The sequence below is a fragment of the Falco punctatus genome (genome assembly GCF_963210335.1).
Source record: "Falco punctatus genome assembly, chromosome: 20".
NCBI lineage: Eukaryota > Metazoa > Chordata > Aves > Falconiformes > Falconidae > Falco > Falco punctatus.
Genome location: NC_137600.1, coordinates 5377046 through 5390775, shown reverse-complemented (window position 1 = coordinate 5390775; position 13730 = coordinate 5377046). Strand labels below are relative to the sequence as shown.

Below are 13730 nucleotides of genomic sequence, written 5' to 3'. Positions count from 1 at the left end.
GAGGAAAAAGTCTTGGTTTCGTTACTTTATCTGTTAATTTGGTGGTGAACATCTTGCTGTACCTCAGAAATACAAGGAATTGTATAATGGAAACCTTTTTCCTTCTTCAGGTTCTGTAGAAAAGAAGCAACAGAGAAGATCGATTCGAACCCGCTCAGAGTCTGAGAAATCCACTGAAGTTGTGCCAAAGAAGAAGATCAAAAAGGAGCAGGTTGGCTTCCTCCATGTAGAGAGTTAAAATATATTGTATTCATAAATGTTGTGGCTTATATTGGTGCCTTTTTATTTTTCTCCATTTTTTCCCCATCGGGTTTCGTTTTGGACTATCCTTCATGAAATCCCCTTGTCAATACCATTGCTGTGACTCTGCTACTGGCATCTTCACAGTATCAGTCAGGCTATGGAAAATGGGAACTCAATGATGCAAGACTCCTAATGAACCTGCCATGTTTACTTTGAGATTTCTGTTATGAGCAAAATGATTTTGTTTCAGTAATTTCTATTTGATGGAATTGCCACCAGGTTCCTTCCTTTTGCTCTTGATTTAGCTGCTGGTTTGTGTTGAGGTTTTGTTTTTCAAATGAAGTTAGACTGATTAATCTGACCACTTTTGAAAATGGACTTTAAGAATGATTTAATTTAAAGATGAATAGTCAGACTCATGTTGGCAGACATCAGCAAAACAGATCTTCTGGGCTATACTTTTTTTTTTCCTTAAGTAGATCTAACATGTACAGGGCATTCCTTTTAATCTGGATGTCAGACAGACAAATGTTGTTGCTTTAAAAAAAGTTATAAAAATTCTACATGGAAATGAGTAGGAAAGTTCAGTGGATGGACATTAATATTAAAAACTGAATACACGTCTTTTAACAAGTTTGTCAAAGTTGTTGGTTCTTTTCCTTACATGGTTGATTCTCTCTCTTCAAGGGCCTCTCCACTTGAATTTTTTGTATAAAATGTTTCATAGCATAGCTTTTACCAGTGAGAGTTTTTAAAAAGGGACAGTCAGGCTAATGATTTATATGGGAAGGGGGAAAATTGTTTTTTATCTCTTCTACTTTAATTTATTCTTTGCCCTTTATGCTTTGTTTTGCACTTCATTCACTTCAGAGATTGAAAGTGGACCCAGTTGCGCGCTTTTTTTTTTTCATATTTTTCTTTTGATGCCATAGTATTTACATGTGTGTTCAGCAGAAAAATGCTCTAGATCTAGAAAGTTTCTTGCTGAAGCTTTAAAGCAACTTGTTGGACACAAGATCTCTGACATAGTCCCTTAAGCCTCTTGTCATGAGGTGTTGCAGCCTCCCTATTTTCAAATGAGTTATTTTATGTTTGTAAATGTTTCCTAATTTAACAAAGGTATAAGAACCAACAATATGAACTTCATGGATCCCAGTTAGCTTTGCTTGCTTATATTATCTAGCTAACTAAGACTATGAACATTAAAGTGCTTTTCTCAGGAAAAGTATACGACTAAAATTTAAACACAGATGCACTGTAATGCGCATAACCTTGAATGTATTAAGTTATATTAAAAAAAAAAAACTTACTCACTTCTTACAATTATGCAACAATATTTGTTACCCAAAGTCAAGTTTTCTTGCAACTGATTCCCAAATTAGTCTGCAACAACTTGGTATAAAATTATAACTGGAACAAGTACAGTTAATGGGAAAAACAAAATGTTAATGCTACTGTTACAGTGACTAGTGGAGAAATAAAAGTGATTGTTTAGATTTTATATTTGTATTACGAAATGTATCCTATACAAATCCTTCTATTGTATGTTTTTACCTATTGTACAACAAAATAAAATATTTTTTAAAAAAATTATAGAATAATCCTTAAATATTTACTAAATGTGTTTCTACATGCATATGTAACCACATTGTAAAGCAATAACTTGTAATTCTTAACCTTAAAAACAGGATATTAGGCAACAACATTCTTCTAGAATTATTATACAGTCGCCAAATTCTCTCGTGTTACATGCACATTGGCAGAACAGTTTCTAAACTTACCCTTCTGATACACGATCGAGAACTTGGAAGCGCTTTTGCAAGATTGTAAACTTGTCTGCTTAAGTGTGTACTGACATTGAGTTTCCAGCTGTATAGAGCTCTGCAATGCTGTGTGCCAAGTCCGGCTCGCCGTCGCTGGGTGCCTTGCAGCACTCTATACAGAGAGAAAGTCCGTTCCCAGGAGCTCGAGAGTGCATGCTTGGTGGAAGTGCCTTAAGTGGCGATGCATTCAGTGTCTCACTAACCTGAGTGTCATACTGTTAAGGGGAACTTGTGCTTACACAGGTGTGGGGTTTTACAAAAGCATCAGGGTTGGTTGTCAAAACAAACCCCGCTCCTGCCTGCTGGACACGGATAAAGCTTTGCTGTCATCTTCATGCCTAAAGGGAGTGATTGGAAAGGACCTTGCTAGTGAACGTGTGGCTGCCTTGTCTCCTGGCATTCAGCATAGGCAGCTAGGATTAAATCCAACAGGACACGAAGGCTGACACTAAGAAGGGGATGACAGACTACATCTGAGTTCAGAGATGCTAACCGCTTAAACTTAAATGTTTTCATTTTAATACTAGGGAGAAAAATTCCTCTGGTTTTAATTATGGATTTTCCTATTCAAACAGGTTGAAATGGTTCCACTGACAGCAGTGAAGACAGGATTGCAGAAAGGTGAGTTACATACGAAAATAAACTATTAAAACTGCCTGGCTCATCACACTTCAGCAATGGTTTTCATTCTATGTAAACTGCAGAGGTCTTAATGCTTTCTGGTGGTGATCGTGATAGATGCTGATTTTAATTTATCATGTGAGGGTTTTTGGGGTGTGGGGTGGTGGTGTTTGTACGTTGCTAGTTGGAAAGATAGTGTTTGTTAATGTGCTGTAAGCACACAATAGAAGTCCTTCTGGATGTTTCTTAGAAGAAAAAAAAAGTCTTTGCTTAGCCATATATTAAAGATCAATGATGAAGAGGTACTCTCCTAAGGGTTTATCTTCTGATACAGACGACAATTTAGTAGCTTCCTCCACTATGTCAGCATGTTCTGAAACTTGGCAGAAGGTCTTCCTGAGGTGGTTTTCGGTTAATTAGCTTTTCAGGGAGAGTTAAACTAGTATCAAACTTGCAAACTGAAAATTAAGTCTAGCAGCTAAAGTACAGTTTCAGGCTCTCTCTCATCTTTCTTTTTTGTTTGCTAGTTTTAAGCAAAAAGTTGAGAACATACATTAAAACTAATTTTAGTATGTTGTGTTAAGGTGCCAGCGAGATTTCAGATTCTTGTAAGCCTTTAAAGAAAAGGAGTCGTGCCTCAACTGATGTAGAACTGACTAGCTCAGCTTACAGAGATACATCTGACTCTGATTCAAGAGGACTTAATGATTTACAGGTAAAGGCACATTGTTTCTCACAGGGACTTGTTTGTTTATCTGCCAGTATAATAATAAGCTTTTCAGTTGCCTACGTCTAAATACATGCACCCTGTATTTTCGACAAATTTCATGTCTTCTATTGTCTAAAAAATAAAGCCTCATCTTTTTCTTTCTAATCTCCTCCATTGTATTGATATAAAAAAAGATGCAGCCTTTCTTTACGAATTTTTCCTGCTTCGTTGTCTGGCAAAACATTAGTTTAGGTCACTGACTCTGCTCTTTGGTAGGTTGTTAGGTTCTGAGGTTTTGTGGGAATTGTGGGGTGCTGCTGTATGGTGGTGTCAAACTGAGAGGTGTCTGGAAAAAATAAGATATCTTTATGGGTTTTTGGCTTGCACAGGTAAAAAGAGATGTCAAGAAGGCAGCACTTCTGGTACCATTCTAATGAAATTCAGCAACTTTCAGAGACTCCTGTATCTCTTGACATAATGATCTTTAATCAGTGGTGACAAATATTTTTTCACAATGTGGTTGTCCTTTGGAAGTGTCTTGTTTGAGTGCCTTGGATTTTTCCTCTTTGTAGGGTAGTTTTGGAAAACGTTCAGACAGCCCATCAGCTACCGCCGATGCTGATGCTTCTGATGTGCAGTCGGTAGACTCTAGCTTATCCAGGAGAGGAACTGGAACAAATAAAAAAGACACTGTTTGTCAGGTAAATGATGGTAATGACAAGAAACAAATGCTAAAGATGTATCATCCATTTCTATTAGTTTGAGCCGACAGACTTTTCAAATTGCACTACTTTGTTTTAACCATGTCTCATAATTTGACATCTCGGAGAAAATATCAAAGCTCTTAAGAGTTTTTGCCCCAGAATTGATTCATAAGCTGTCCTGCATGCTAGAAAGCTCAAAAGCTAGAAAGTAGTAATTAATCCATACTTGCTAGCATAACTAGAAGATGTAGATGTCATTTTCTGCCCCATTTGAAGATTCCAGATGGTCTTTCAGGATAGGGCAGAGTGAGAATTTTCCAGTATTTTGGAGGAAAAATCCTGGAATCTTCTGGCCAGTTCCCTGATCAATAGTAAGGGAACGAGCTGCTCTTGTCTTCAGGTGCATGAGAAAGAGGAGTTCAGATGGATCACGTAGTGCCTCTCCTATCTCTGTCCAGGCTCACGCTGTTGTGAGAGCAAGGTGTTGAAAGTGCTTGGGTTGTCTTCAGCCCAGAGACTTACCGGGTCTGCTGTGGGACGTAGGCCAGTTCTCCTGCCTATCCTAGCTCTGAGAAGATTTCAGCCAGTTTCTATTCTTCGTTAACACCCGGTAGTCATTTGCATTGAAGTATGTCAGATACCCTTTGTTCTCTGATTAGCTGTCTGCTTGTTTAAGATCTGCGAGACCTCTGGCGAGTCTCTGGTGTCCTGCGAGGGCGAGTGTTGCAGCGTCTTTCATATGGAGTGTCTTGGCCTGAAGTCAATGCCTGACGAGAAGTTCATCTGCACTGAGTGTAAAAACGGTGAGTGCCTTCCCATGTCTGAAAAACTGGGAGGGATTGCCTACCCTGCTGGGGAGCCGTATTCTGGTCAGAGCAAACTGTGATGGTGAGTGTCTGTGTTCTAACTGTGGGTTTGGGTTATTCTGTTACTTTTTTTAACCTCTGAGGCCAGATTCTCGTTTTCCAAGTACCTTGTAAGAAAAAAATATAAATAATAAACTGCTTAGAGTTTTACTCAGAATAAGGGACTTTTATCTAAACGGGAATTGCATAGTTATTGTGGATTATAGTAACCAACTTACCCATGTGAAGGGAAGGAGCCTGCGTTGCTCAAACTTTGTGTATACTTGTGTATACTTGTGTATACTTGTGTATACTTGTGTATACTTGTGTATACTTGTGTATACTTGTGTATACTTGTGTATACTTGTGTATACTTGTGTATACTTGTGTATACTTGTGTATACTTGTGTATACTTGTGTATACTTGTGTATACTTGTGTATACTTGTGTATACTTGTGTATACTTGTGTATACTTGTGTATACTTGTGTATACTTGTGTATACTTGTGTATACTTGTGTATACTTGTGTATACTTGTGTATACTTGTGTATACTTGTGTATATTTGCTTCAGAATGCTTTTTAACAACATCTGTATCTCGAAGAGTTGGCTGTTAACAGTTGGGCTTCCTTATTCCTTCTTTTACAAGGAGAACATACGTGCTTTTCGTGCAAACTTCCTGGCAAAGATGTGAAGCGCTGTTCCGTCAACACGTGCGGTAAATTTTATCATGAGGCCTGTGTTCGCAAGTTTGCCACTGCTCTGTTTGAGTCGCGAGGGTTTCGTTGCCCACAGCATTGCTGTACTGCCTGCTCAATGGATAAGGATATTCACAAAGCAAGCAAAGGTGAGAACAGAGCTGGCTTTGCACAGCATGAGGAAACCCAAATGCATCATCACAATAACCATGACTATAACTCTACTGTCTGTGATGCGGTGTGCGGCAAGGAACAAGGGTTTCCTTCTTAATGAGGTCGTTATCTTCAGTCTGTCATGGGTAGGAAGACAGCTGGCAGCCTGAGACCACTGCTGAAGTATAGCTGGATCCGCAACACTTAAAGTCATCTTTTGTTGCTGGGTTTAGAAGCCAAGGGTTAGTAGTGCAAGGCCGAGGAATGGGGTTTTTTAGAAGGTAGTTGATAGTGGCCTGTGGAACAATTTTTTTTCAAGAAAAAATCCTTTTAGAAATTAACCAAAATATTTAAACAAAACAAGTAGACTCTAGAATAATTAAAACCATGTATTTTTTCTCAACGGAGTTTTAAAGTGAAAGTTAAGAGTTAACTTTTCTGAAACTTTTTTTTAAAATGTGAATGTTTGTTTTTAATCTAGTACTCTGATTGGAATAAAAAACAGCCTTGCATCTGTCTGTGGTGTCTTCTGCCATATCCTGACTCCAGGGTGACATGGTGCATTTTTCTGCATTTGTATTAAACAGGTCGCATGGTGAGATGTTTCAGATGTCCCATTGCCTATCACTCAGGAGATGGCTGTATTGCTGCAGGAAGCTTGTTTGTGTCATCCCACATTCTCATCTGTAGTAACCATTCCAAAAGGAATCACTCCTCATCAGCTGTAAATGTAGGCTTTTGTTTCGTTTGTGCAAGAGGTGAGCACGCTTGTTTTTTCCCCTGTTCTATAGTTCTGTGGTCACTTGTGCAGTTTAGTGATTAAAAATAATGTATTGCATAAAGAACCCCTCCCTTAGGGCTCTCTGGGATTTAAATGCTGCCTGTGATGATTTTTTTTTTTTTTTTTTTTTTTTTTTTTGTCGAGAGTTCTCATAAGACTTCCACTTGCTATTTCGGTCCATAATATTCGATATTCAGAAACAGCGATAGGTGCTCAGAAGGCCTACTTGTTTTGCCAGTAGGAAAAAGTGGATGCCAAGCCCCCAGTTTCAGCCATTGCAAGCTGAGAAGGGATGCTTGTGTTATTAATCACTGTCAGTTAAGCAGAAGGGGATTCTTTCACCACTCACAAACTTAAAACTGTTTAAATTTGTAAGGCTGAAAGGATTTACTCGTGAACTAGCAAAGTTAATTTTGATTTAGAACTACCATCACATTTGAGAACTTTGAAACAAAACCATTCGCAATACTGTATAAACAGGTTTCATGCTGGGATTTTCCATATGCCAAAGTTCTCTTTTCTTTTTCCTTCCCCCTCAGTGTCGCGCCCCCCCCCCCCCCCCCAACTTGTTGCTTTTATGGCTCTTAAGTCACTAGTCTTCTGTCAAATAGCAGGTTGAAAAGTTTCGGTGCATCAGTTGCTTTAGTCTCATAATGCAAAAATACCTTTGTTCTCTCAGATTAATCCAAGTGGCATGGTTAGGTGTTTTAATAATGTGTCTTATACAGTATTTCAGAAGTTTATGTTGGATGTATTCTTCTCAGCAGCTTTGAAAGCCACTAATAAGGAAGTGAAAGTTACTTGTTTGCACCTGTGTTCATTCAGTTGGAGGTTTAGTATGGGAAGATTGCCTTGAATTTGCAAGAGCAGAGTAGTAAAGGTGTCTGAATAGGAAGAGAAAGATGGTGCCAGAACTACTTCCTTTCTACCTCTGTCTTTTCTTCCACTTTCCTCTTTCCCAAGTAATTTAGGAGCCATCACAAAGGACTGAGTTTAAATAAAATTAAAAAAAACAAAACAAAACACTTCAGAAGCTCAGAGAGAAACAGTAAGTTTTAGACTGAGCTTTAAAAAAGGTCCTCTGAACATGTAAAAAGATGTTTACAACATAGTTCAGTGTTTCTCCTTTTGTGGGCTTATTTAAACATTTTGGGGCCACCCCAACATGTGACACGTGACATCAGCATTGCGCAGATGTACACATGCAAATCTGACATAGTGTCTTTATGGTCTCTTATTTTAGGTTCTTAGGTAGCCCTATATATGTTTGGTGTTTAATTTTGGTTGATAGTAGTATTGCATGTACAAATGCAGGGTCTGAACAACAAAACCAAGCCAGCTGCTGTCTCTTTGAAATAGAGCTAGCTGAAAATGTGTGATGTAGCATTCTGTCAGCAGACAGGTGTGTTGGGGCATTCTGCATCAGACGTGAACTCTGAGAAAAATGAATACCTATCCTTCGATATTATTAATTTAACCAATTCTTACACCCAAAAGTCCAACATAAATAAGTGGAAAGAAGTTGTTTGTTTTCTAGAGCTAGAGTAGGGTCATTAAAAACAATTTCTCTGGTGGGTGGAGCAGTTCCATAATATTTTCAGCACTTTGGGTTTATGTTTTCTATCTCAGTTGTCCGGAGTCAGTCTGGTACCAGGATCAGATAGAGGTTTATGACAGAAGAGTTTCTGTGGATCTTCCCTGGTTTGAATGTCAGATTAGAAATGTCTCTTAGCAAGGTCCAACGGTGGCTTTAGTCTGCCCCTTTAAGTATTTATGTGAAGAATTCTGTACAGTAGGATGATGTCTTGTCCTGCTCCTACATGAGGTAGGTCATGGGATCTTAGTTGTTAGAGCACCGTGCTGATGCGAGTGTTGCTGATCTTGGTTATCAAAGCTGTGTTTATACTGAGGTGTGAATGGAAAGCAATGGCAGGCTTCTGCCGTTGAGCTTATGCTAAATATTTTGTTTTCTACCAATTTTAAAACACTGTTAAGCTGTAGTATCAAAATTCATGGCATTATACAAACCAGCTAAATAAATTTCTTTGAAGTTGTACTTTATTAAACCTGTGGCCAGCTACTATCGATGCCTGAAGCTGAGTTAAGATCTAAATATCATAGAATGTACTTGTATAATCTATGTACTACATAGATTATAAGTCTGTAGTATGAAGGTGAATCTCCTTGAGAATTCTGTGACACAAAGGTGTAAAATAGAGGCCTCCTACTTGTCCTGGGTAAAACCTATTTAAAAGCTTTGTGAAAAGGAGTACCTGCTATTTGGTATCCATCTTGTATATACATCACAGGAATGAAAATTTAGGAGTAGAGTTCCAAAACTGGATTACAGTAAAGGAGTTTTATGCTTGCTGAAGATGCAGACATGCATTTATCTCTAAAAAAATAAATGAAGTGCAGAAGAAAACTTTCATGCTTTTTTGTTTTTTAATTCATTTGACATTGTTTTAGTAATTCTGTTTATACCTGAATCTGGCTTCATCAGAGATGAAACTACAGAAGTCTGTATTTTCTCCTGGCAATATAAGTAACCTCTGAACCCCAGCAGATGGGATTTCCTGTCCTTTATAGTCTCTGAATCTTAGTTCTGAGAACTTGAAAAGTTATAAACTGCTACCACTGACTGAATCCTCTGTATTTTACAGCAGCTATGTACTTGTTCTACTAGAAAATTTTTGTGGGGTTTGTTTCTACTAGGCATAGCTGGAATCAGGAGCCAGTGTGCTTCACCGACGAAAGATTGTGCAAGGTTTACATTTAGCAAACTCCCCCGGATGGGTTGATTTGAGTCCTGTCTAGTCATATGTGGTCAGCATGAGGGACATAAGGTGAGGACAGCATCTGTGGCAGGAGCACTGACAGTACCTGCTCAGAAAGAAATGGGGAACTGAATGCTTTAGAAATACTTGGGCATCTCTGTGTGAGAATGGTTATTTAATTAGCTGTAGTTGATACCAGAAGGAGAGACTTTGTGTTTAGATGCAAAGCATTACTGAAGTGACAAAATGTAGATATGAGACAATTATAAAATATACAAACTTGCATATCATGAGGTACTTGAAGTATGGTATATTTTAAGACTTCTTATTCACCTTCCCGGAATATCTGGCATTAAGCACGTTATAGTTCACCTAATTGCATGTGTAGGTCATACTTGTTTTATGAATCCTCCCAAGGACATGTTTTCCAGGTAGGCTGACGCCATTCTCCTTACAGCAGTTTTTTAGGCACCCCATTTCGAAAGCTTCTCTACAGCACTCAGCTCTGCGTGTGTCCCACAAGGGAAAGAATTGGTGGCTGTCTTGGTAGCTCATCTTCTCTGTTTCTTTGGGTCCCACTTGCTCTGCTCTTCCCATGAATCTCTGGCCGAATGCTTCTGATCTGTAGCTATGGGGCTCCCACTGGGGCTGCCTGGCTCTTTGGAGCAATGAGGGAAAACTCTTCTTGGTGGAGAAAGACAGAGAAATCCAGACACATCGTTTGGAGAAAAGGCATGTAGGAGAATAGAGTGCTTGACTGCTCCAAAGCAGCAGTGGGAGGGCAGGGTTGGTGGAGCTTTCCTTAAAACCAAACAACATAGGGCAGAACTTTCATCTGTTCTTTCCCCTCTGGTGCCTTGCAGAATCACTGACCCCTCTTGTTATTTTTTTCCAATGCAACTATAAAGGCAAAACACTTTCATAGATAGTATCTGGGAGATAGGTTTGTAGTAAATGGGGTGGTGAGTTCTTGTATACTACGTCTGCTTTTTCAGCTTGTAGCCCCAGCTATCAGCATGACCTTTGATGCAGTGACCATCATCCCCCAGCTCTTCACATTAGCTTGCTTTTTTCATTTGGGAGGGAGGGTGGATCACACAGCTTTAAAATTCTTTGCTTTTCTTGTGCTTTTCTGTAAATGCACAAATTAAGAGTAAAAGCACAACTAAAATTCCACTTAGTAGCAGTTTATTCATCCTAAGTTTTTCCAGTTAAGTTTAATTCAGTCTCTCCAATACATAACCTCTTTCTTAGTGAAGAAACTTTCTGTCAGACTTTTCTTTTTCTTCATTTTATCTTTTTTCCATTCACACACATATGCATTAGAGGTGTTCATTTGATTTATTTTATTTTCTCCTTTATGGAATCATGGGTAGTTTCATTGCAACTCATCTCTTTCTGTTTGTTTCGTATAGGGTTGGTAGTGCAGGATCATTCAGACCCCCTGTTCAGTTCATATGCCTATAAGTCCCACTACCTACTGAATGAATCAAATCGTGCTGAGTTGATGAAATTACCTATGATTCCTCCTCCTTCGTCAGCTTCCAAAAAGAAATGTGAGAAAGGTAACCAAAATAGTTTCTTTCTCTTTAATTTACTTTCGCTTTTTCTATTATTTCTCTCTCTTTAAATCAAATGAGAAATGTCTGCTTGTCAAGCACCACTTATTGCTTTTCAGTAAACTTCACTCATTGATTATTGTGAGCGTGTGTTCATGTTGTTGGCAACTTTTTTTTATTACAAAAGGGCTTAAAATAATTGCTGTCACTAAATTCTCCTTGAAAGAGGTTAAATCATTTTGTATCTGGCCTAGGCTATTCCAGCTTCAGAGAAGCTATTTACACAGTAATGTGAAGAGGAGGCAAATAGAGCTTGATACTGTTGCAGTTCAGTACTTACCAGGGTGATGTAAAACAGCTTCTTAAATTGATTTTATGTATGGAAGTATAGGGGGGATGTTCTGTTTCAGACCTTCTAGGTAGCTTATGCAGAGCCTGAGAGAAGAAAGGATTTTTCAGGTTGAATGAGGGTGGGTACTGTGTCCATCCAGAGGGTGGCCGAAGGGGGAAGGCAGTGAGGTTTTGCCTGCGTATGTGTCCATTAGCCCTCGGGCCTCATGTTCCACCTCCGCTAGCATGGGACAGCCAGTGCTCCTTCCCCTCGTCGCAGGACAGGTACTTGCTTTCTGAAGCAGCGCCGCACGTAGGAATGGCAGGAGATGCTGGATCACGGGTGGACGGGCTTTCTGTCCTGTGCAGAAACCCCTCAGCTCCAGAGGAGAGAGGTCACTTCATTCTGGTGTGGGTGGTGCTGTAGCATCTCAGAATACCTCATGGGGAGATAACTGTTGTCTGTATAAAATACTCAGATGTAATATTTTATTCCCCACAGAAATTTGATTTCCCAGGAGTGTTCAGAAATGGTGCCTAATTAACCATTCTAAAGTTAGGTTATTTTGAACGTTGCTAGATTGATGGCTTTCAGTAGTTCCTGTAATTCCTGAAAACAAAAATTATTTTGAGCCCTCTGCTTAGCTTGAGCAATATTTTACTAATGCATCCTGAGAGCAAAGTGTTGGGTTTTTTTCTTGCTTAGCACTGAAAGTTTTGTTTGATTTTGTTTGATTTTTTTTTTTTTTTTTTTTTTTGCATCTCTCAGCATTTTACCATGTTGGATAGTGTTTCAGTAATTTACACTGGGTCTGTATTTCCTCTGAAATAACATTTGCAAAAAAATATTTTAACTTTTAAAATTTTACTATGGGTTTGGGGAGTTCTGGAAAATCCATATGGATGGATTTTACTGGTTTTTAGCAGAGGAAATACAGTATTGGTCATGCAACAGATTTGTTTAAGGAATGCTTATTGTCACATGCAACAAACAGTTAATGCAATGATCTTTTTGAAAGTCTATAGGTGGACAAGATTTTCTGATAAATGTTTGAAAGTTACCATTCACACTTTTGATACTGTAATTGAAAATTGCTTTAAATACTCTCAAGTCTCTCCCAGAATTTGAGACACACAAACTTGTTAATTTTTCAAAAATTTATATAGCTATAAAAGTGTGTGTATATATATATTTTTTATACTTATATAAAATACTACAATATGTGTAATGTTTCCAGTCTTATTGTATGAGCTGCCTTGTTTGCTGAGGGTGGCTTAAAGATGTGCTGTGGCTCTCCACGTTTAATACATCTGCCAAAATACAAGCCAGCCAAAACAACTTTTGTCCAAATAAGTGTGAACTTCAGAAATTAATGTGAACCACTGCGCTAAGATTTCCTTTGTGCGCAAAAGCAGCTTTTGGGATGGGGACAACTTGGGTGATGTCTCATTCTGCATTATTTACTGTGCTCATACTGGCAAACTTTTCTTTTTGTGGAATAAACACACTTATTACAATTCCTTTATAATGTCCTTGGTACAGAAAAGCATTGATCAACCTATAGGCTCCGGGGGGTTTCCATGCACACTAACGGATTGCTGGGGGATTCAGTCATAGCAATGTTGATTGAAAAAGTCTTTCTTAAAAATTTGGGGTTTTGTCATTGTTTTGGCTGTCACCGAAGAAATAAACCAGTTTTGGTCATCACCAAAGAAACAAAACCTAGTGGCACTACTTTCAGATGAAGGCTTCCTTTGGGAATGTTGCTGCTTCTGCCAACTTGCTTCATGTTTAAAAAATACTCAGCTGCTTTTTTGTGTATCTCTGATGCTGTTAAGAGCCACAACTGGCACGTTAGAGGATTGTGCTGCACAGTTGTTTTTTTTAACCAACATTGTTTACTTTGACTTGATCCCTTTCTTCTGCCATTTTTTTCTGTGGGGCAAATGAGAATGTAGAACAGACGATTTAAAACGAATGTCAATTGCTGTGCACAGGGAGAAGCAAATCCTTACTTCTATAAACAAAGCAGGGTTTCTTTGTTTAAAGGTGGAAAACTGTTGTGCTGTGAGTCCTGCCCAGCTTCCTTTCACCCTGAGTGTCTCAACATAGAAATGCCTGAAGGATGCTGGAATTGCAATGACTGTAAAGCTGGCAAGAAGCTACGTTACAAGCAGATCGTTTGGGTCAAGCTTGGAAATTACAGGCAAGTCTGCAATTTTTGGTTTTTAATGCTTTGAATGTTTTTAATGTACTGTAGAATTACAGGAAGATAACTCAGAGCAGCTCAGTCTTCATAAACAAGAACAAGAAATACAGTAATTCATCTGCTTTATGTCAGACATCAATGTCACATTTGAAATTAAATTCTCCTGCTTTTTCCAAATAATGATGTATACTTGATTGTGCTTACATTTGCTTTATACAGCATAATAGCGATATGGAAAACCAGAGGCTGTCTTAAAGAACCAAGATGTCCTAGCTTG

General features: G+C 38.6%; 1 protein-coding gene across 5 annotated transcripts in view; it reads left to right on the top strand.

The window, feature by feature from the left end:
• The window catches only part of NSD3 (nuclear receptor binding SET domain protein 3), a 47959-nt gene that overhangs the window by 24889 nt on the left and 9340 nt on the right, over positions 1–13730 (top strand). For 4 of the 5 annotated variants that reach the window (XR_013924637.1, XM_080370516.1, XM_080370515.1 and 1 more), the window contains 9 exons: positions 111–211; positions 2642–2687; positions 3272–3402; positions 3969–4097; positions 4777–4903; positions 5595–5792; positions 6384–6554; positions 10770–10919; positions 13294–13450. Coding sequence is in view for 4 of the 5 variants with exons in the window: in XM_080370516.1 (XP_080226642.1) it covers positions 111–211; positions 2642–2687; positions 3272–3402; positions 3969–4097; positions 4777–4903; positions 5595–5792; positions 6384–6554; positions 10770–10919; positions 13294–13450 (1210 nt within the window). In the remaining variant the exon portion in view is untranslated. The remainder of the gene's footprint in view (positions 1–110; positions 212–2641; positions 2688–3271; positions 3403–3968; positions 4098–4776; positions 4904–5594; positions 5793–6383; positions 6555–10769; positions 10920–13293; positions 13451–13730) is intronic. The other variant, XM_080370517.1, reaches the window with a different exon arrangement.